The 25,535-nt window shown below is 36.2% G+C and overlaps 1 protein-coding gene across 2 annotated transcripts in view; it reads left to right on the forward strand.

Annotated features, from left to right (window-relative positions):
- NitFhit (NFT-1 protein) overlaps nucleotides 1–25,535 on the forward strand; it is a 212,579-nt gene that overhangs the window by 57,550 nt on the left and 129,494 nt on the right. For both annotated transcript variants that reach the window (XM_067139252.2, XM_067139251.2), the window contains exon 4: nucleotides 20,942–21,142. In XM_067139252.2, coding sequence (XP_066995353.2) covers nucleotides 20,942–21,142 — 201 coding nt within the window. The remainder of the gene's footprint in view (nucleotides 1–20,941; nucleotides 21,143–25,535) is intronic.

A 25,535-nucleotide genomic window follows, 5' to 3' on the forward strand; every position in this document is an offset into this window, starting at 1 on the left:
TAACTCTATAGGGAAAGCGAATTATTTCTCGACAATTGATTTAGCCAGTAGCTATTATCAAGTTGAAGTAGAGAAAAAGATATTGAAAAGATCACATTTTCGGTGTTAGATAGGCATTTGATATAAATTTATGCAAATGATGTTCGTGAGATTAATTAGCGGAGTAAATGGAACTAAGTGTTTATGCTAATTAGATTACATAATAAAAACCAGTATTTTCAGCATTAGATTGGAATTTTGAATATAAACGTATGTCAGTGACGTTCATGAGATTAATGACAAATGTATTAGCGGAAGTAAATTGAATTAAATGTTTATTAAATTATATAATTATTTTGGAGATTCAGTAAGATAATAATAATAGCAAAATGATCAACACTTTTGAGAAGTTAAGAGAGATTTCTTTTCGCATTCAGCCATGTAAATGCGAATTTTTATGACCAAAAGTTTCATTCTTAGGTCATGTAATTACCAGTGAAGGTGTAAAACCAGATGAAAGGAAAATACAAGCAGTTAGAGATTTTCCTCAACCCACGACCACAAAACAACTTAAGGGATTTTGGGGATTATCGGGATATTACAGACATTTTATACCAGATTATAACAAAATTGCTAAACAACTGTATGAAATTTTAGAGAAAGAAGTAGACTATAAATGGGAAACTAAACAAGAGGAAGCATTTCAGACTTCAAAGAATAAGTTAATAACGTATCTGATTTTACAATATCCAGATTTCGAGAAGCCGTTTATAGTAACAACCGATGCAAGCAATGAAGCGTTAGGCGCAGTATTGTCGCAAGGGAAGGTAGGAAGCGATTTACCAGTAGCATACATATCTAGAGTATTGAATAAGGCAGGAAGAAATTATTCAACAATAGAAAAGGTAATGTTAGGCATTGTATTTGCAGTAAAGTATTTTAGACCGTATGTCTTAGGACGAAAGTTCACTGTAGTGACGGATCATAAACCACTTAAATGGGTATTTAATGTGCAAGATCCAACCTCAAGATTGCTAAAATTTAGATTGAAGTTAGCAGAATATGATTTCGATGTTGTTTATAAACAAGGAAAATTAAATACAAATGCAGACGCATTGAGCAGAATACACAAATTGGATGAGGTTGAACAGGAAGAAGTTTCAGAAATGGGAACAGATGAGAAATTAACAGAGGATGAAAAGCAAGAGATTATGAAAGAATTTCATGCATCTTTAGTTGGAGGACATCAAGGCATTACACGCACGTATTGTGTGGCCAGGAATGAAGAAAGATCTAGAGCAATACATTCGGTCATGTCATTTATGTCAAACTAATAAGTTTACCAAGCCAGATACGAAGGCGCCTATGGTAATAACAGACACACCGCAGACTGTGTTTGAGAAAATTGCGTTAGATGTGGTTGGACCACTTCCACTTACATCCGATGGAAGCATATTTGTTTTAACATGTCAAGATCAGTTATCGAAGTACTTAGTAGCAGTGCCAATGGAAAATCAAGAAGCAGAGACAATTGCAAGGGCATTGATGGACAATGTAGTACGAACATTTGGAATACCAAGTGTAATATTAACTGACCAAGGTAGCAACTTTTTGAGCAAAGTAATGAAGAAATTATGTAGATTGTTAAATATTAAAAGATTCATACTGCCGCATTTAGGCCACAGTCAAACGGAAGGTTAGAGAGGTATCATGCAGTATTAGCTGAATTTTTGAGACACTATGAATGTGGAACCCAAGATGATTGGGACAAGTTCATTTCAATGGCAACTTTTGTTTAAAATACAACGAAAAGTACGTCGACTAATTTCACACCATTTGAATTAGTATTTGGAAGAAAGACAAATATACCAGGTACATTGCAAAGAAAACCAAACGAGAAGAATTATAATGAACACGAAAGCTATGTGGAGGAATTAGCTCGAAGGCTTAAAGAAAGCCACGAGGTAGCGCGTGAAACTCTAATAGAAACCAAGTTGAAAAATAAAGTCCAGTGTGATCCAAGAGTAAACGAAGTAATGTGTAAGGTAGGAGACCAAGTTCTTTTAAGAAATGATTCAGTAAGGCGAGGTCGTAGCAAAAAATTGAGTCCAAACTTTATTGGCCCGTACATAGTACAGGAAGTTTCAGGAGTGAACTGCGTGTTGAATATAAATAGGCGAGGGAAGCTCGTTACAGTACACAGTAATAGATTAGTTATATATTTAAATGAGAAGGAAAATTGTATGTAAGAACATTGTCAACAACCAGCTATAAATTATAGGCAATGCAAGGTAACACAAATCTATTACTTGCAGGTCAATGGCGCTGATAGCAGCGGCTATCGCAGTGATGGCGATATTTCCGAAAGGAGGAAAGGCAATTGATTTCCAGCTCCAACCATATGAGTCAACCCCAGGGGTTTATTTCGACAAGCTAGGTGAAGTTCAACTCTATTAACACTGAATAGAAGGTAGTAACTTATGTAAATTTAGAAGTGTTAAATGATGCTTATAATATTGGTAAGAAATACAATCAGAGAACCATGAGATTGTGTTCAGAACTGGAAGTAAACTTAACATAAACGTGTGAAAATGAGGTAAAATTTTAATTATGCAATTAAATAAAACTCAAAATTTGTGTGAATTAATAAGACAAACAACTAAGACTGGGGAGAAAGAAAATTCAGATCAGATTAGAATGAAGTGAGGAGTTCTTAATTTTGTAGGAAGTATTGCTAAAATTTTATTTGGAACCTTAGCTTCGCAAGATGCAGTCCATTATCAAAGTCACATTAAGGATCTTGAATCAGAGAATTTATCGATGTTAAAAGTCGCGAAAGAACAGATGATTGTAGTAAAGAGTACGTTACAATCGATGAATAGCTCCTTGTATGACGTCGCTAAGAACGAAAAAGAATTAAGCGATAATACAGCAACAATACGGGAATATCTGAAGGATGAGACTGAGCAAATAGAAAGCGCATTTAGGAGAATGGAGATTGAAATCGCGGTCAATGGGCATTTAATTGACACGCAAGGATTCTTAGCGCAATTAACAGATCATTATGAGATCTTGTTAAATGGAATAATATTGGCTCAAAAGGGAGTCTTACAACCTCAGATTATGAGTCCTAGTGATATAATAAGGTCGTTTTCAAAGGCACAGAATAATTTCCCACCAGGAATGACATTACCTGTTGAGTTGAGACTGGCTTATGGCTATCTAATAACTAGAATAGCAGAGATTGAAGTGTTCATTACTAAAGAGGTACTTGGTTACATTGTAAAGGTGCCATTGGTAGATAAAGTAAAATATGATCTTATTAAGGTTATACCACTCCCAACAAGAGTGAATGGTGAGGTAGAGAACTTTGTTTTTATTAACAGTGAAAAGGAATTTATACTTACGAATCAGAACAGGCAGAATTATGTAATGTTAATTGAAAATCAAATTAATAACTGTAAAAGTTTGAATGATAAACTTAAGGTATGCAAACAAGAGTTTGCTATTAAATTAGCTCATTCACATGAGGAATGTGTAGTAAAATTGTTGACAGGGGCACAGGTTATGCCACAAGATTGTCAAAAAAAATGTAATTAGAGTACAAGAAGTAATGTGGTTTCCCTTAAGAGAAAATAAATGGATTTATATTGCTCCACAGGAGGTAAAGAAATCAGTAATATGTCAGGAGTTGCACACAAGTGATGCTAAGTTAACAGGTACAGGAATAATAACAATGTTTAATAGATGTACGGTCTTTGGGCCTAAATAAAAAATTCAATCTTCAAATGTAATTAAATCGAATAGTACCAAAGATCAAGGGTTTGTACCTGATCTGTGGTTACAGTATGACTGTTGCGATCGTTTAGGAATTAACACTAAATTGAGTCAATTGCAGGATGAAGGAAATATACCGTTGGTAAATGTGCTTCACCATGCAGAGGAATTAAAATATTTTTTTGCTAGTTGCTTTACGTCGCAATAACACAGATAGGTCTTATGGCGATGATGGGACAGGAAATTTCTAGGAGTGGGAAGGATGCGGCCGTGGCCTTAATTAAGGTACAGCCCCAGCATTTGCCTGGTGTGAAAATGGGAAACCATGGAAAACCATTTTCAGGGCTGCCGACAGTGGGGTTCGAACCTACTATCTCCCGAATACTGGATACTGGCCGCACTTAAGCGACTGCAGCTATTGAGCTCGGTGGAATTAAAATTAGCAAGTCATAAGGTAGAGGAAGTTGAAAAGTTAATACTTGAACAGGAGGATGAATTAAGACAAAATCACAAATTGGATAAGTTGAATTTTCTGTCTTATATAGGCAGAGGAACAGTTGCTGTTATTTTGTTATTATTATGTTCCTGCTGTTGTTGCATAAGATTTAGACTTGCTCATAAACTGTCAGAGCTAGGAGATGAGTGTTGCGGAAAGGTATGTATCCGCCAAACCATAATTAATGGTCCTAACTCACATTGTTCAGACGAGGACGTCACAGTGCACTTTGATAGACAGGAGTATGTAAGAGGAAAGCGTGTAAATGAGCGCAGGGATAGAAGTATGCCAGATCTTACTACTTCCAGTATAGAGCTAAATGAAAGGTCTCTCATCAGATAGCTCAGGAGGCAATAAAGGGGGAGCGTAACACACAAGTAAAGTAAAAATTTCAACAACTATTGTATAAGTAATGAATCACTAATAAGACAGCATTAAAGCTGTAATATAAAAAATGTAACTTTAAAGTTGAAGTAACAAGACTTGCCAAAGGGCAGAGTCGAACAGGCAACCTTATGTTAAGGTAAATTTCATGAGACTGGCTTAATAGGTACAGTTCGGGTTTGTCGAGAGAGGCAAGAACCATGATTTGTGAGACTGGCCTAAGGGGGCACAGTTCGGACGTGTCGAGAGAGGCACAATCCAAGCGTACATTCCAATGAGTTTGGTACGGGTAATGTGTCAGCAGTGACTGCGCAAGTTTGTAAGGCTTACTCAAGAAGTATAGTCAGGGGAAACGAGTTGCTATTGCAAGAGTTTGGTATGGAAGTAAAAGCCAACCAGAGAAGGCTGGAAGGTAATGTTATATGTATTGTGCAGTATATAATTGATATGTACTAATTACTGTGAAATGTGAAATGAGTTATATTCAGTACTGTGAAATGAAAATTGAAGTATTATATGTACTGTGAAATATATAAATTGATATTTATTAATTTGAAATGAAAAATGTTAAATGTAAACTGAGTTATATTAAGTACTATATGTACTGTGGAGTATATGAATTGAAATGTATTAATGCAATATGATTTATTGTGATATGATATGTTAATTGTAATGTGAAATGCATTGATGAAAAAAAAATGAAATATTAATTGTATGAAGGGTAAATAGAATTGTATTAATGCCAAAATGTAATAAGTTGAAGTGTATCTATGAAATCAAGTGTATATGGTAATGTAATGAAATATTGCTAAAATGTAATGTGCCATGTAAGATACATGCGGTAATTAACCCTGTATGTAGGTGTACTCATGTGGAAACCAGTTGCATGTGTGGCAACTAGTTTCTTTCCTAAGAGGGGAGGTGTCATGTCCAGGGACACGAACCTGCATCAAGTAGCATTACATAAGTAGTGCACAGTGATTACTTTGTAAACTCAATCCATTGGCCGTGCTGTCTAAGCAGCCATATGTTGGGGTGATAAGGAATTAAGTTAAAAACAGAGTCTTGTGAGTTCAGGAGGTCTTACGAGGGAGTCGATACGGACAATCTAAATGGTCACGTCCTATCGTCTGGAGATAGCAAGAAAGGGGGTAGTTTGAAGGATCCCATACTTGAAATTAATGGGCCACCCAATTAAGTGATACAGGATGGAGAATCATATTTATGATGACAATGATTAGAAATGGGGGAGTTATGTTATAAGGATAGGGTTAAAGGCGAGAAGTCAAGTTTATGATAATAAATGTTGCCACGTGCATAGCGTGGCAGTTGCGATACATGGGGGAGGTGGTAGAACCAGAAAGGCTTTATCTAAGAGGAGGGGAGACCCTCATATCATATTGCTAGTTTCTTTAAATACAGTTGTAATTGAAGGAACAAGCGTCTTATTGCATTAGTCTTCGCTTTGGAAGCCTTACCTTCCGCTCACGTCAGGGAATCGCGATCGATTCTCCAAGAGGTCTCGCTACTTAGAATATTTCTTAGTAGATCAAGTTTGAACAGTAGTGCTAACACTTGGTATTCATCATTCATACTTTGATTCTCGCCTTAAGCCCTAGTTCTTCTGGGTTTTATTTTAGTTGGCAACTTACAGCTTGAGGAATCTCTGTGAGATTCCACGATACTCTGTTTTTACATCACTTTAGCATTTCAGTGGTACTCTAATGTTTTAGAGTCCACTTGCATTTACTTGGAGTAGCCGTTCTGAGGAAGGCTAGTTCCAGTACGTCACACTAAGTGACCGACTTCAATTGTACGTGTATATTCTTTGTACATCATCTGTTAATATACGCACATATATAGGAAAAATCATATGAATTTTAACTCTTAACAACCAACTTATCTAATGCCTATAAATTACCATCTTATATCCCTTTCATTTTTAGTACTGTTGTTAGCCATCAGGTGATTCCACTCACCGCTCGGCGTCTCACCTGTTGACGGGGATACATCAACTTATCTGCCTATTTTAAACACTATATTAGAAAGATGATTTTGTTTATTTTGCTATGATTTAACTTCTAACTATTATTGACTGTTCTCAACTTGAACTTAAAAAGTTCAAATTTTCAATGATTAAATTTAATTTTAATCAGCTCATTTTTTGTATTAACATTCTCATCTCCCCAAAACAAGTATCGAATTACAAGTGAAAAGAACTGCATAAAGTGACAGGATGTGAATTGGAATATGGGGATGGATGATGAGCAGTGGAAAGATAAAGTGGATAGGAATCACTTTTACCTCAATACAGATGTATCTGAATAAGGGGAAATGATGTGATGTAATGAAATGGTGAGGCAGGCTTTGCAGTAAATGAAATAGTCAATTATGATAAAGATGTATGCAGATGAAAATCAGTTCATGATTGTAGAATTGAGATATGGGTATCACTTTTCTGTCATTGCCTGTACAGAATTTTTAGGGGATAGACTGATATCTTACATTTGCTCACGTGCCCTGAGGCAACATACCTTCTGCTTACTTCTGCACTCCATCATTGCACTCACCACAAGTGCTGTTTACTGAATTTAGCATACAAATAACAGATGGTACACTTAATAAAGGATTATTACTGGTTAACGAAAGTAAAAGGATGCTCGGCAGAGTAAGAATGGGAAGCTACTGTGGTAGATTCAGTATAAAGATCAGGAATTCAGTAAGAAAGTAATGGCTAGAGTGAAGGATATTAAGAAACAGATAATTATGGCAGAAAGTGGAACTAAAAGGACACTGCTGGAATTTTGTAAAATTGTACATAATATGGTAATAAGGAAAGAGAGGCTTCCTAACAGAGAAGTGAGAGGAATGGTGTGGTGGCTAATGGGAATATATAGAAGTACGGGTGAGAGAGAAATAACAAAAATCAGCGTTTACTCTGTGGAGAAGAAATGGAAGAAACGCATCTATTAAGAGTTTGTAGGGCAACCGAAGCACTGAGAGTTGATATCTGGGAAGCGAATATAAAACAAAAAATAGAGAGAGAGTGTGTATTCTATAAAATTGCTAGACTATTAAATAAAGAGTGGATTATACTGGCAAGAATAGCAACATTTTTTTTGTATTTTAAAAAGTATGTGGAAGGAGGAAATATCAAAGCAAATACGGACAAGAAAAATGAAGGAAAAGATGGATCAGAGGCTTACTTTTCTTAAAATAATGAATATAATTACTAGTAGGTTAACTATAATATCAAATGTAGTAATATGTAAATTGTTGTATTTTCATGTCATTATCTTCAGCTGTTAAGTAAGGCATGTTGTTAATGGTAGCATACTCCAAAAGACTTGTGACAAAAAGTAAGCACTAAGGAAAAGGAAGATACGTGTTGTCTTAGACAGTATAGCATTGTTAACGTCTAGGACAAAATAAATTATATTTAGTGTAGTAAAGTCAAATAATTAGAAGAGGAAAATGTAATGCATGTATCAGACAATCCAGAACTGGGGGATGGGAGTTCTCTATTCTATTCTATTACTATTTCTTGTTGGAACAAATTACCTGCTGTACTGAAGGACCTGACCCTTGATCAAAGGGATCACATGTGGCCCTTGCATGATTGGGGACCAACCTCTCGACAGTACCTAACCCTGCCATTTATTGGGTAATGGTTTGTTTGGAGTGGTCCTCTAAATTTAATCCTGAAGGTTTTTGGCCATGACAACTTCCAAAATTTTGTTGTATTCTACATGTATCAATAGCATTTGTTGTTCATGGGACTTTTTTCCTTGTTTTGTTCAAAATATACAACCCTTTTGAAATGCTGGTACCTTAGGTTTAGATTGATAATATTTGTTGCTTTAGTTTGTGGTATAGCTGAAACAGGCTAGGGGTCATAGAAACCTGCGCTGAACTTAGACATTATTTTTCCATCAGTTTGTTTGTGGAAGTGCGCTTTCAGAAAAATTTATTAATTTTTGAATGAATGGTATACGGCAGAGCAGTAGATTTTAATTCTGCTTGTGATGTAATGAAATAATGTCAGATTTTTTCTGCATTCAGATAGTTATGGAAACAAGTCCTCTGTGAGAAATTTACTGCTTCAGGTTTATTTTGTAATCTAGAAAAATCCTTGAACATAGTTGTATGAAAGTCCAAAGTCCATAAACTGTTCTGTACTTCTCATTAAACTTGTTTGTTTAGAAACTGCTGCTTCAGTTGTAGAAATTATTCTTTTTATTGTACATTAGAATGTTGTACTCCTTCTCACAACTGAACTCAAACAGTAATATTATTACTTTATAATGATTATACTAGAAGACTGACAAGAGCCTAATAATATATCTGATTAGGGTTTTGGAAAGGATTCAATCAGTGCACTTGATAAAAATCTGACAAACAGGGAAAATAATGTTTTAAACATTAGGTTTAGATTGATAATATTTGTTGCTTTGGTTTGTGGTATAGCTGAAACAGGCTAGGGGTCATATAAACCTGAGCTGAACATTTTATTTGAAAAAAAAATCTTGTTTAATCCTGTTATACTTAAACTCTCAACATAGATCAGATGTATTAGAGTTCAACTGAAGGTTATGAGCAAAATTAATATTTAAAGCCTTAAAAGAGATATATCATTTAAATAACCTTGATTTATTTTTCAATCATTCTTACCATGTACCAGTGAGAAAATAACACTGTATATTAACTCCAAATAAAAACATTTCTAGCCATCACATGAAAGAAACGCTCAAATAAAAAAAATTTTTCAATATAACTTAAACTATTAATTATTTGACTTATCACCCAAGAACACTGTATGTCCCATTTCCTGATACTGGGTCGGCAATGAGGCGAGATTAAATTATATGTTAAGTTTTTACATCTAGATGACCTTCCTATCGCCAACCACATTTGAGGAGCAAATAAAGATGAAATGAATGATAGTGAATGAAATTGGGTAAGGAGGTGAAAGGAATCGGCAGCATTTCTCGCCTAATCACGCTCATTTGGCCCCAAAATTATCCCTCTGGCATTTCAAGCCACTCACTTTGCATATCCTTGGTTCGATCCCATGCTGTTCCCGGACTTGCCTTCTTGCCAATATAAATGATCCTATCATGACCCAACGGTGGACATATTTTCACTGCACATCTTGTAGTTACTGAAATTATACATTCCACATGCACAGAAAACAACATAACTAATCCTTTATTGCATACTGTTGCCCTCAGGCAACATATAACTTTTCACCTGTATAAATGGATACTGATTGTGGGCAGAGGTAGTTTCACAGCACACCTTCAACTGTACAGCCAATTAAAGACATATACCAGTGATGCTTTTTTTTTTTTTGTTTGTTTTGTTTTTTACATAACATAAGACAAAACAGCCCTACAACCAAAGGTACTCCTTCCACCCCGTCAACATCCATGCCACCAACCACCGTTTATTTTACGTGGGCCCTCCCCATCACATTACCACAGGCTTCAGGAGTACCTCTGGCTCAACCTCAAAGACAGTACTGACCTACAGTCGTGCAAGTTGTACTTGCACCCTACAATACGTACCCATGGCCAGTATGCAGTAATGTTCGGTCTTTGAATGTTAAAAGCTTTTTTTAAAGTTGAAAACTTCATCACTGATCCGTATTGAACTAATAATTACAATGCTAAGAAGAGAAAGATGTTCCACCTATTATTGTATTATTGTATTGAATAGGTGGAACATCTTTCTCTTTTGAAATCGTGAAAAATCCTATACATACTCCGTTATGGCAATCTACATCACATACGAGTGTTAAGCTATTAGCCCCAGTTAAGAATTGCTGGTAAATCTAAAATGCTGAACGTAAGTTGATCATTGAAGCTTGAAATATTCTTCACCAAATGAAAACGAAAAATAGTTCATGCAGTAAAGGGCTAAATTCATGTTACTAACTATCTCAATTTATTCCAACGCAGCGGGTGTATAGCCTGTTTGAATTTTAAAGGAACTCTACCCGATATATCTTTATGAAAATGACATAAAAGAAAAACAGAATACACTAATCAAACAAATCAAACCATCTATAATTATCCTATCATTGCCCTTTTTTTCCCCATCTAGCTAAATATGTACACTTCAAATGAGCTAAATCATGCACACCAGCCCTGACCAAATTTAACGTTTAATCATTTAATCATTGACATATTGAAATTAACCCTACTCTTGTGTATGAGTATTTCCTAAAACATGCTTAAATGGACATTGGCACTTAACTTCCACAGCTAGCTGTCATTTACATGGAATCCCAATGACCAATGCCTCAACCCTACCCAACTCATTTGATCCCCTCCCCTCCTGGTCAGCCTTATCTTCTCTCACTGCTGCAGAAGCTACTTCCTCCTCCCTTTCTCCCCTGCCATGACCCTGTTCCACCTGTCTTTTCCTATCTTTACCCTTCCTCCTACTTCCACACATATCAGCAACAGTTCCCTGTTCCTCATCTTCCCTTAGTTCTCACAGAGGCGCAGGTCGCCTATACGGTGTCAGATTGAAAGACCTGCACCAGGCCTCTTCGAAAGCCGCATGCCATTATTACTTCATATGCTTAAAGAGCAAAAGGACTTAACTTGGTGGCAACCTCTTGATGTATCCACAAAGATGCACACAAAATGCTGTCAGTTGGTACACTTACAGTATATATTTAGAACTTATTTTCACATTAATCACATATAACCTAATTAACTGCTGCCACAACAAAACATCAACAAACCATCATTTTGAACAACTGCCTATCAGTAAGCACATGCCACATGAAGATTGCAATCTTAAAAGGCTGACTGCTGGTTGCTTACAAGCATGTCTGCATAAACACGACACAAGGTCACAAGTACAATTCCTGTTAAACCATAACTCCTTCTAAACAGTAACTTATCTCAACCATTGAGACCATCTCTTCATTTAGGTTACCTGGCCAGGTTTCTAGAAGGATATGTCACAATAGACCTTCTCGTAAATTATAGAGTGCTTAAAGCCCAGATATAATATAAAGAATATTCTACATAGTTCTCGTCTTACCTAATGCCATTCTGGATATTACAATGTTTACACAGTACTGTAGCAGATTACACATATATACAGGTTATAATAAATTATATACTATTAATTACAGGTTCTTACATTAACGAAACTCATATATACAGCACGTTTCATGACATAACCTCACAAATAATACGATGGTATCGTCATACATATGACGTAGCTACGTAAATAATAATATAAATACTAATAAGTCGATGTAAACACTTCATAGCAATACAAGTAATAATAATAATAATAATAATAATAATAATAATAATAATAATAATAATAATTCAAGCTCGATACTTCAATTATTTACCCATGGGGGAGAGAATATTGTTTTCAAGTTATATCAATCTATTGCACTTGTCACTCTCCATCAGTAGCGAATCACATGCCACTATGTCATGCTGGCTTAGCCAATGATTACGGCACACAGTACTGGCATGAACATCCTCTTGTTGACTCCTGGGTAGTTCATGGGTGCCATCTTCTGGATGTTGGGCTCTATCTGGAACTTTTGAATTAAATTAGCTCCATCTACTTCTCCGCTTAGTGTGCTCGAAATCACGATCGCAACCTTAGTATTGGCTAACAATTAACTATAGCCGCCGCTTAGGAATAAGTCCGATCTTTGCGGCACTAAATTATGGGAACTGGGACCGGTTGCTATCTGTCCTTATCAGCAGTTATGTCCTACTCGTAGGCTGAATGGTCAGCGTACTGGCCTTCGGTTCAGAGGGTCCTGGGTTCAATTCCCGGCCGGGTAGGGGATTTTAACCTTAATTGATTAATTCCAGTGGCCCGGGGGCTGGATGTTTGTGCTGTCCCCAACATCCCTGCAACTCACACACCACACATAACACTATCCTCCACCACAATAACACGCAGTTACCCACACATGGCAGATGCCGCCCACCCTCATTGGAGGGTCTGCCTTACAAGGGCTGCACTCGGCTAGAAATAGCCACACAAAATTATATTATTATATCAGCAGTTATTAACGAATCACTCACGTTAATTTCACACTTCGCGTCCGCACAGTACATTATTTATATATAAAGACCATCACTGGCTCTTGTGAGCTAAATTACAATGATTTTATTTCAGTCTAACATAAACTTTACAAAGTTATTGTCTTATCTGCTCGTGGTCACGACACATCACTCTTTTTTTAAATGTGTAAAATTTTTATTATGTGTTATTTTACACCTATTCAATACAATCAGTCATAAGATTAATGTTCTCTTCTCATTAAACTATGAACATGGGACATGTTTTACCCCTTGTAAGGGGCATTATCAGCCTTATCATCACCTCAAAACCAAAAACAGGCACCTGTTTAGTTATGATATAATCTAAAAATTCTTATAAATTAAAGCATTAACATCATGCATACTCGTTATTTAAGGAACTTGATTAGACATGAGAATATACCTGCCAAGTATTCCAGTTTTTCCGTAAAATGTACGGATTTTGAGTGTGTTTTACAGTTGTGCGGATGAACAACGTTATTGTACGGATTTTCAATATCCGCACTTGGTTTCAGTTTCTGCGGTCAAATCAGATTTGTTTGACTTTGGATAGTAGCTGGTAATAGTAATAAGAGATGCAGCGTTCGAAATTCGACCGGTAAATGTATCGTTAATCACATTATCGATTATCACCGTGCTTTTGTCACCTGTTCGACCTCAACTGCTACTTCATGCACTGAGATGTTCCCAGACAAGTAGCAGGCTGTGATTTTGAAGAAAAGAAATCCGTGAAAAGTAGCAGGCTGTGAATTTATATCTAACAACTTTCGTAACTGTGTTGTACTTCGTAGCAGCTGTGAAAGGCTTTGTTTGTGTGTGGGTGTAACATTGGCGGTAGTTCTGAAACTCGTGGAATTGTGTGACGAATTTATTGGTGATTTGGTAGTTTTAGTGGTTTTCATCATGAATTCAACTAAGAAATGATATTATCAGTCTTTTAGGGAGGCATATTCTGCTTAATTTACTTGTTTTATACGATCACGTAAAGTGTTCCCAGTGTTCAGTGGAAGCAGATGAGCAGTCATCAAGATGTAACTTTGTGTAGTTATTTAATTTCAGGGGTGATCATGACACATATTTGACTTGTATTAGTATTGTTTATAATCTACCCCCTTGCCGTCCTTTTTCATTATGTCTCAAGACTTTGCGACGCATGCACGTGTTGTTAAAAATTTTCTGCTTTAGGATCTTCCGGATTTCTCTTTTTGAAAGTTGGCAGGTGTGGAATAATTAATATGCTAAAAGTCTAATGCCTTGATCAAAAGTTAAAAAAAAAAAGATTAACGTATATGGTACAACAGACATTGGTAAAATTGAAATGAGTTAAAACATTTTTAAACAAGATTTAAAAAGGAAATACTTTTCAGCATGTAATGGTTTGACATATTATTTGACTATATGCTCAGATCTAGTGATTAGTTATAATTCAAATGGTGATAAAATTTGGTGTTGCAACTTTCGACGGTAGAAGTTATTTTATTGTTGTATTCTTGATTGAAGGCTTATTATTGAGTGCTATATTTGGTGCTGCATTAAAATTGTAATAGTGTCACTGTCTTCTTTTGTATACACTAATATTGTGGTGTTGGCGTGCTGCGCAATGTTGTGGCATTCTAATGTTACCTTATTTGATCAAAAAGAGAACAGGCTGTGGGACAGTTGTGATGTCACGATGTCGGGTGTATATAAGCTCTGTAAAGGGACAAGTTAGAATTAACCAGATTAAAAAAGTAAGAAAGAAAATGGGAGAGAGTAACCGGAAAAATCATAAGTATTGCTGTGTTGACGCTTACCTTTTATCCACCTGAATGTTACTTTGATGTGTGACTACTGGTGATCGCCGATGTTCTGCTATGCGTGTTGTGTGTCATCTTGGTGGCGGGGAGTGGCCTTGCGAAAGTGGGGCTATTGGTTTGCGGGTTGCGCGTGAGTGGGAGTTGCTTGCATCTGGTGGGGAAGAGGGACGTGATGTGTTTATCGGCCTGATGGGAGTGTTTAATGTTTTTGTTTTTAAAACCTTATGTAAAATATTAATTGATGATTTAACTGATGGAACGGGATTGGTAACTGTTCATAAAGAGGACTTTTAATGTCTATTGGATCGTTTAAGTTTCGATTTACGTTATATTTCTGATCTTAAAAAATATAAAGTTTTTCGAATTTGGTCATGAGTCTGGCTTTATCTATACTTTTTTAAATCTGGAGATTGCGTTCAATTGTAGAAGCTCTCCCATATAATTACTCATAGCCGAGAATTTATTATGTTGTTGAGTGTTGAAATGCTCAGCGTATCTAGTTAAAATGCTTCTCCCAGTTTGGCCCACATAAGAGAAATTGCACTCAGAATATTTAAGCCTATATATGCCCAAACCAGAATATTTTTTGTTTATAGAATTTTTTATGTTATGATTGAAAAACAAATTTCTATTTGAGTTCCAAGTCTTGAAAGCAGTTCTCATTTCTTGCTTTTTTATCGGATTGGTTACTTGATGTATGATTGGGTCAGTATAAGTGAAGGTCGCATATTTTGATTTGTTAGTTTTTATTGGAGAAAGATTATTGGCTAACTTTAGTTTCACCTTGTTGATTATTTTGTTAATGATTAATGGATTATATCCGTTGAAGCTTGCAATTTCCTTTATGATGTTTAATTCCTTCTTTACTTGGCTGCCGAAAGGAGAATTTTCAATGCTCTATAAACCAAGCTGTAAAATACTGCTTGCTTATGTGATTGTGCATGCAACGAACTATGTTTTATGGTTGTAGGAATAAAATAAGGTTTTCTAAAGATTTGAAAATCAAATATATCTGTTACTCTTGTGATTTTGATATCTAGAAAGTTAATTGAATTATTGTTTTCATCCTTTTTAGTAAATTTGATGCTACTATCTAAACTGTTTAAATGTGTTAGGATGTTATCACTATTGTTGCTAACATGTCATCGACATAGCAAAGCCAAAAACACAGACCGTTAATATTATTGATTATTCTGTTATGCCCAAGGTTATCCATGTATACATTGGCGAGTATCTCTGATATAGGGTCACCCATAGCTAGACCTTCTTGTTTGTAAATTTTGTTATTGAATGTAAAGTAATTGTTGCACAAAAACCAAAATTTAGTAAATTTTTGAATTCCTCAATTTCAACTGAACTTAGGGTGCTTTGGCTAGACAGATTATTTTTTTTATAATTTGAATGGGTTTTATGACCGGTATGTTCGAATACATATTGGTAATGTTGAAGGAAACCATTTTGTTATGAGGTTTGCAGATTGTTTTTATTTAAGGTTTCACAGAGAACAGTTGAGTTTTTTGTTGGGTAATCATTGTAGAATTTATAGTGATTTTAATAAACTTATGAAGAAATTGTGATGTTTTATATGTTGGACAATTTCTGCTGTTGATAATAGGACAAATAGGTACGTCTTTTCTATGTACCTTTGGCAGAGATCTAGCAGTAGGCAATTTGGGATTAATTGCTGAGTTAAAGAAATAGCTAAAAATAATAATTCTACAATTTTAAAACAGACTCAAAATTTGAGAACCAAAATAAACAATATCATAGTAACAAAAGCCAAAAAAAGCAGTACCATAGTTCTAATAAATAAACAAGATTATATTATAAAAACAGAAGAAGTCTTTGCAGACAAAACCTATACCGCGATCGTCAAAGACCCCATAATAAAAACCCAACGCAGTTTAAAAACACTTCTTAAAAAAACAACTTTTTAATTTAACTAACTAGAATATCAGAAACTCATCTTTATGAATTGCCTACTGCCAGATCCTTACCAAAGATACATAAAAAGATGTCCCTCTTCGTCCTGTTATCAACAGCAGAAATAGTCTGACTTTAAAATATCACAATTTCTTCACAAGTTTATTAAAAAAATATAACGAATTCTACAATGATTACCCAATAAAAAACTCAATTGATCTCTGTGAGACCTTAAATAAATTCAATCTGCAACCTCATCACAAAATGGTTTCCTTTCGGGCATATATAGGCTTAAATGTACTGAGTGCAATTTTTCTTATGTGGGCCAAACTGGGAGAAGCTTTTTAACTAGATAAGCTGAGCATTTCAGCGCTCAAAATCTTAATAAATTCTTGGCTACGAGTAATCATATGGGAGACTTAGGCCATAGATTTACTTCAATTGATCGCGATCTCCAGATTTTAAGAAGAATAGATAAGGACAGACTCATCACCGAACTCAAAAAACTGTATATTTTTTAGATCAGAAATGTAACGTAAATCAAAAACGATCCAATAGACATTAAAAGTCCTCTTTATGAACAATGACCAATCATGTTCCATCAGTTAAATCTTCAAGATAGTATTTTATGTAATGTTTTTAAAAACAAAAACAATAAACATTCACATCAGGCTGATAAACACATAACATCCCTCTTCCCCACCAGACGCAAGCAACTCCCCCTCACGCGCAACCCACGAACCAATAGCCCCGCCTTCACAAGGCCACTCCCCTCCACCAAGACAACATACATACAACACACGTAGCACAACATCACAACCACCAGTAGTCACACATCAAAGTAAAGGCAAGCGTCAACACAGCAATACTTATGATTTTTCCGGTTACTCTCTCCCATTTTGTTTCTTGCATTTTTTAATCTGGTTAATTCTAATTTGTCCCTGTACGGAGCTTATATACACCCGACATCGTGACATCACAACTGTCCCACAGCCTGTTTTCTTTTTGATCAAATAAGCTAACATTAGAATGCCACAACATTGCGCAGCACGCCAACACCACAATATTAGTGTTTACAAAAGAAGATAGTGACACTATTACAATTTTAATGCACCACCAAATATAGCACTCACCACTAAGCCTTCATCAAGAATACAACAATAAAATAACTTCTATCTTCGAAAGTTGCAACACCGAATTTTATCAATATTTGAATGATAACTAATCACTAGATCTGAGCATATAGTTACATAATATGTCAAAACTTTACGTGTTGGAAAGTATTTCATTTTTAAATCTTGTTTAAATAATGTTTTAACTAATTTCTTTTTTATCATTGTCTATTGTACCATATACCAAAATCATTTTTTACTTTTGACCAAGGCATAAAACTTTTAGCATATTAATTATTCTCATGTCTAATCAAGTTCCTTAAATAATGAGTATACATTATGTTAATATTTTTAATTTATAAGAATTTTTAGATTATATCATAGCTAAACAGGTACCTGTTTCTGGTTTTGAGGCGATGATAAGGCTGATAATGTCCTTTGCAAGGGGCGAATCATGTCCCACATTCGTAGTTTAATGAGGAAAGAACATTAATCTTATGATTGATTGTATATTGTACATTGTTCAAGGTGTATATTGTATATTGTAAAACAATAAAATTTTACACTTTTAAAAGAATTTACTTTCGATACGGATTAAAAAAACAATGAATTTTACAACTTGCAACATCACACTCAGCGTTCAAAATGCAATAGGAGAGCGCTTCCCTTTGTTTACTCAGCTTTTATAGTTCCACAGGGTCTCAGGCTCCGAGGGAAAGTACCGCCAAACAAACTCTCTTCCTTTGTGAGAGCTCGCCGGATACTAATGGTTGCTCACTATAATACCTGTATATATATATATATATATATATGCATGCCACAAGTAAATTGCTTTATCAGCTCCTGTTACCCTATAATTATCATCTTAACTACATGTGGTGTCAGATCTGTGGAATTCAGCTTAGTGGTGGATTAATTGATTAGAATTCAGGTGATTCCAGCCCTGGAAAAGGGAGTTTGTCAATCTGTGACAAATGTTTGGTACATCCCCTTGTTCAGATCTCACCCACACCAAAGTTTGCAGTTCGCGCGATGACGCGGTTATGGGGTTTTCATCGTAGAAATCACGGCTTGAGGTTCAGGTCCAACTCGAGGAATTTGTTCCCACCGGAGCGCTGCGGGTTTCTCACAGCCTATGGCTTGGCCATCCAGGGTTCCTTCCTTCCCCGTGATGTATTGGGTGCTTGAATGAAATTATGCCACAGTGTTGCAAAAAATAAATTGAAGCATATATGATATGTTTCAGTACGCTATCTCTCTACACTTCCTTAGTACTTCCTTATTCCATACATTTCTTACACTCTGGTAGAATGTAATGCTCTGTTGCACCCTTTTGCTAATCTCCTTGTCCAGCCTTCTATTCTGCATTAATTCACTCGCTAGGTATTTGAAACTGTCAACAGTTTCAAGGCTTTGACCAACTTTTCACAATGCCTTTCCCTTGTTTTTCTGCTCTTGATATCAACATGGTCTTGCTTTTCTCTGCACTGATTTCCTTTCCATACTTTACAGTTTTCTCGTTCAGTGCATCATGTTGTTCTTGTACTTCTTTCTTATTTGTTCCCTAGTCCACAATATCATACACATATAGTATTCCCTTTTCCCATATGCTTCCTTTGTCTCCTTTACGATTTCATCCATAATCATTAACCCTTAGCACTCACGCAGTGGGCCATGCCCGATAACGAGACTATCCCGCATATGTCCTATGTCGGGCAATGCCCGACATGACATTCTTCCCTGTATAACTCCTTTGTCGGGTTACGCGTGCATGAATTACAGGTACAGTGAGGTACTGCAAACCTTCGACGAAAATTTGAAGCCATGTATAGCTATAATCTCTTTGAAATCAGGCTTTGTGTAGATTCTTTGCAGACCATGTGAGTTTGTAAACAAACAATGCTTAGCAACATGGCGTTGTTCGAGCAGCATGAGAAAGAAATCGCCAGACTTTTAGGTGAAAGTGACGTTGATTTCAGCAATAGTGGGTGTGATTTTCAATTAAATGGTGAGAAAGATATTGCGGAATGAGATTGTGTTGGTGAGTTTAGTGATATAAATCCCAATAATGAGAAAATTATGCTGAATGGCAATGCTGGTACCTCTTCTGATGGATGGAGGGAATACCGCGACACTGACTTGGATTTCAAAAGCACATTCACAGGTACGTCAGGTTGTAAACAACCGCATGGTTGAATGAACTTGACTTTTTCCAAATATTACCTTTGACTGACGAGTTATTGTTGGAAATTGTGCACGAGACTAACCGGTATGCTAGTGTAAACATTCAAAAGGTTACGCCCCTCACACGTGAGTCTATTAGGGGGTCGTGGATAGATGTTACTTTTCCTGAATTCAAAGCATTTTTAGGCGTAATCCTAAATATGGCAATGAACAGTAAGCCTAAATTACGATGCGAGAGTGTTTTTTCAGCAGTACCTGCAGAAAAAAGCCTGGATTACATCCCGGCGAGTGTTTTGGGAAGTTTCACACAATGCACTATTACAGACAAAAAGTGACTGTCTGAGATAATTTTAGGTTTGAAAATGCTGAAAATTTCACCTGAATTCTGTATTGTACTTGTATTATATTTATTTTGTGTTTGCTTTAGCTGATTTTTATAAATATGCTGTCAATGTGTTTGTGCTCTCTGTTATCGCTCTGCAAGCAGATTTTTAAATGGAGCTGGAGTGGCAGCAGTGTTCAGAAGAAAAAGAGGGCTAAGGGTTATAAGCAAAAGAGGTGACAACACACTGCCCTGTCTTGGTCCAGTTTCATTTCTAAACCATTCTGTCTTTCCAACGGAGTCTGTATTCTGCTGACACAGTTGTTGTACATTGCTTGCATCATTGCTACAGTTTCTGTACACAGTCTCTTTTTGATCATGGTTTCCCATACCTTCTCCCTGGGAACACTATATTATGCCTTTATTAGATCTATGAATGTAATAACCAGATCATTTCCATATTCCCAATTCTTTTCCATGAATTACTGTACCTTATGCTGAAGGTGTGTCCACTGTAAATATTCCATTTTTAAAGCCATACTTTTCTTCTTACAACTCTTCTTCTACCTTTCTTCTCATTCTCCTTTCTAATATCCTTTCCCGAATTTTTTGCCTCTTATACTAATATTTATAGACAAAATATATAGAGGAGCTCAAAGTTGTGAAATTGGTAAGATTGAATATTCATATCTGCACTATTGTACCTCTACCAATTTTATCTGGTTGCTGCATCATTGGACTAACCTAATAGCACAGTAAAGCTTAATTTGTTTATACTAGTCATTTGAACTTCACAATAAGTGATCACCTTGAACAGTTGCTTCTGAACATCGAGTCACTATTGAATGCTGTATTATTGTCTTCTGTTGCAGGCAAAAGAGGGAAAAGTAAGCAATTCTCATGTTCTCATCGATGATGAGGGGAATATCAAAGCTGTATACAGAAAAATCCATCTATTTGATGTAGATATACCGGAAAGTGGAGTCTCCCTGAAGGAGTCAAATTATGTAACGCCAGGTGAAGAAATTGTTGATCCTGTTGAAACCCCATTGGGTAAAATAGGGTTGGGGATTGTATCCTTTTTATTCATTCACAGAAATGAAATAAATATGAAAACTGTTACTGATGCACATGTACATTAAGGGAATTCTCCAGGAAGTGATACATTATTCTCCAGGAAGCTATTCTGAAGATAACACCTTTCAAGGTAGTTATTTAAATGTGTGGCTGTTATTTGAAATACCAAAATTCAAAGACTATGTTTGGATTTGACAGCACTTGTTAAATTTTCAATCTCAATTTTCTTCTTACTGGGTTTATTCAAAATAGAGTGAGCAGAACAAAAGGAGGCTGAGTTATCTTGATTTTTGTTATTTTATAATGATACTATTTTGCATTAGCACGTCGGCCTCTCACCGCTGGATACCGTGGTTCAAATCCCGGTCACTCCATGTGAGATTTGTGCTGGACAAAGCGGAGGAGGGGCAGGTTTTTCTCCGGGTACTCCATTTTTCCCCGTCATCTTTCATTCCAGCAACACTCTCCATTCTCATTTCATAGCATCTATCATTCATTAATAAATCACTTTGGGAGTGGCAACTCCATCGTACTAATAGCCTATATCTGCTTCATTCATTACATCCCTGACCCAGTCAATGACTGGAAAATGGGTTGTAGGTTTTCATTTTCACTATTTTGCATTGTAAATGAATATTCTCTTTATGAACTACTCCTTTATATTGCTTGAATTTAATTACTGAATATGGAGGTGTAGCTAGATAATTCTCTCATTTTTCTGCATACCTCAAGCTGTCTCTGTTATTTATGTCCATGTCATCTTACTCCAACTATAGTGCTTGTGGAATGCAGTGAAACATGTTTGCAGGAAATTGCATTAGATAGGTCAATTTGAGTGTCATCAACTTGAACTATTGAATAAATACAGAATAACTTTACTTCTCTTAAGTCGTATTTGAAGCACCAGAGAATGATTTCACTACCGTTTGTAATGATAAATAGTTACCTTTGTGGAGGGGTTTCAACTGCTTTTGAATGGCCATTTGGAAACCAGGACTGAAAACTTGTATTGTGTCTGTTACAGTTAATAATACATTTTTATATATGTTGTTATTGTCTGTCTCTTAGGTCAACAGCCCAGAGGCTGGTTGGATCCTCAAATAGCACCACCAAAGGTTATGCGGTTATAAGGAAACCCAAAAAACCAATGGCAGCACCAAAATGAGGCATACTAGGCAAGATGAGGAGTGAGGTAGTTTGCCATTGCTTTCCTCACTGGGTCAGAAAGTACTATAGCAGCACGGCTGACCCTATGAGCAGCACCTTTCATAACACTCAGATGCACTAGTCGTGCTCTGAATGTCATTACTCAGCACTACCCATAGGCTACCCCAGCAACTTCCATGTTGTCACAGCCATGGATGTTGACTGGGATTTCGGTGGAAGCTACACTTTACTCTGGCCTGTGCCAAGAGATGGATGCAGAAGTACTGTATCCATCAAGAAATGACAGCAGGCAGGTTGTTATTGTATGTGGGATTAAAAATGTTCCTGTTTATTGAAACTGTTAGTGCTTTGAGAGAGAGTGCCTAGTTGAAGTAGTAAAGGCATGCATGGTTCATGTGGAGAGATGTGGGTTTGTTTCTCTGTCAGAAAATCAAAAAGTTAGGAACAAGATTCCCAATTCTGGAGAGGCACATGACCCTGAGGTTCCTGTGTTCTACACTAAAAATTAGTGCCAGGTTACAGTAAATTCCTGAAGACAAAGGTGGTTAGGTATAGAGCTAACCACACTATCCCACTTAGTGCTGAGGAGGTTTATGGAGGGCGGAAGCCTTTACCTTCCACTTCTCCAAAGGCTTTCATGATCTGTATGAAGATGATTTATAAATGTATTCTCCCTGGCTCCTCCTCCAAATGTTGTGATAAATGTTGTAATCTGGAATCTCAAGGTGTTGTGGAAAAATGACAAGCAAGGAAAACCTTGTGGTCACATTTCTCAGTATGTTAAGAGGAGAGCCACCCCATCCTCACAAGTCAAGATTAATGACAGCCTGCGTTCTTCTGTAGTGACCATTGACACTACGTGGCGAGAAGTTAAAAACAACGGGCGCACCGCAAGGTCATCCAGAAGAAGTATCAGCCACTCGTCCAGTGAAAATTGTTGCACTCTGGTGAACGCTCTGCAAACTATGAACAGTCAAATGGGCAATCATTAGAGATGTCACTATTACACTATCATTGGACAACCTATGAAAAAAGCTCTTTACTTTTCAGTGAACTTGCTGAGAGAGTTTCCACTAAAGTAATAGAACATTTTGAAAAAAGTATCGACCTTAATATGGAATCTCAATCCTGTGAACCAGGAATTTAATTGGAATCTGCCTTGACAATATTAAACATGTCAGTGGTGGCTTTTAACGAAAGTGCTAAGTTTACTACAGTCTAAGAAATTACAGTATCAACAAACTCACCTAATGCCGAAGAATGAAGTCCATGCGGCACTCATTCTTAGTTCAGAACTTCTATATCACTTTGTTATTGAAGCCTTCTAATTTGTAACATAATCTTCTTTTCAGTGGACAACATATCAAGTACAGTGAAGCGTTCCTGGGATATGGTTTTTCCTTAAAGTTCTATTCTCTTCTGTGATAAACATCGTTCGGGTTCTGCTGTCGTCATTGGAGTTGAAATCAGAATCTTGAGTAACTTTGTCACTTCCCAGAACGTATCGTGCAGATTGTGTGTTAGTATATGTTGAAGCAATGGAACAGAGCCTTCAGAGTTTCTGAAGTCCTGGCTCACATACAAACCACGTAGTTCCATCTTCAGCTTGTTCTTATCCAGAGCTGAATAGTATTGAACAGCTGAAGTTCCCTTTCTGGAAAGTTTTCAGAGTAGTCACAGAAGTTGATAGAGTTCAGTAAATTCGCTGCACCAAGATGATTTAATTAACGAAAACAATGGTGAGCCTCTTGTGTAATTCTGTCACACACTTACACCTGCCGCAGGGCAAACACATAACCCCTCACAAGGTGAGCACTAACCTTACAGACCTAATGGAATCCCACAAGGTATTAAGGTTGGTAGCGTGCTCGCCTCTAAGAGGAGTTAAAGCTAGCACGAGTGAGGTACCCAAGAAAGCATGGGAAAAGCACAAATAACACATCACAACAACCAAGGAATTAGAATAACCAAGACACTTACCTTGAAGTACGCGTACATTAGGCACTGAGGCCGAAGGAAAAAAGAGAAGAAAAACCAGTGACAGTGCTGAATTGATTCTAAGAAATGAAAATCAATATCCTTTTGGTAACACAAAGTAACTTTAATTCATAAACGAGAAATAGATTAGTATAACTCAAAAGGTAGAAAAAAATTAATAACTGGGTTGTCCTCCGACAAATTAACTAAATTACTTAATATGATTCAAACTTATAAACATGACCGGTCACGTAGCATGAAAGCTTTAAATTAAAACCTTACTATTAACTAGCAATAATTACAATATTTTTAATTTGGTGAAAGTGGCTCTCCATCGAGTTTCTTTAAACCTTTATGTGGCTTAGCACTCATTTCCCACCAAGGTGTCAACACAAGGACGTAAAATAAATTATCAGACAAGAAAACAGAGATGCCACAAAATAACCACCACAGGATAAATAGGGGGACAAAATAAAAATATTAGAACTAATATTGGACTGAAAAAGCAGAATTCCAATTAAAAATTCACAGGCTAGAAGGTAAAATCGGAATACCCGGACCCAAGCTTCCACAACAATCACATCAACAACACGTTGCTAGGGAAACACAACCAACAACATGTCCGCCCAAGCAAAACGAAACAGATCTGGCCTTTTAGAATCAAAGATACTACAGTATTGAACAGGTGGAAAACCTTTCCTTCATCTTTGATTGTAAATTTTGTTTCAATAGGACCAAAAATGAAATTTTTGACATTAAACGGATCTGGCCCCAAAATTTAATAGGCAAGAAAAATAAACTGAAAAGAATAAGGTAGGAAATAAATTTCAAAGCCCAACGAGAAATAAAAACTCAGGAAAGAGTTAGGCGGATTAAGAGAGGACCTTGCATGGACCTTCTTGATTCACAAGTCAATTTTTAACAATCAGTTTACATAAGGATTATAATCATAATAATAAAAATTAAAGTTAAAATTTTGAAAAATCGTAGATACCGAGCATTTTCTTCAAATCTAGATGAAGTTTAGTTAGTCAAATGGTTGAGGGTATTAGACGAACAGACACTTATACAGACACCAAAATTATTATTATTCTTGTTGTTATTATTATTATTATTATTATTATTATTATTGTCGAGACTTGATATATTAGAGGTTCAATTTTGAATTTCGCAGAACAATTAATCCTTTTTTCCTTCTCCTAAAAACACATTCTTGACCGATTTCCCACAGGTAAGAATAGATAC

This window comes from Anabrus simplex, chromosome 2, assembly GCF_040414725.1.
Source record: "Anabrus simplex isolate iqAnaSimp1 chromosome 2, ASM4041472v1, whole genome shotgun sequence".
Taxonomy (NCBI): Eukaryota; Metazoa; Arthropoda; class Insecta; order Orthoptera; family Tettigoniidae; genus Anabrus; species Anabrus simplex.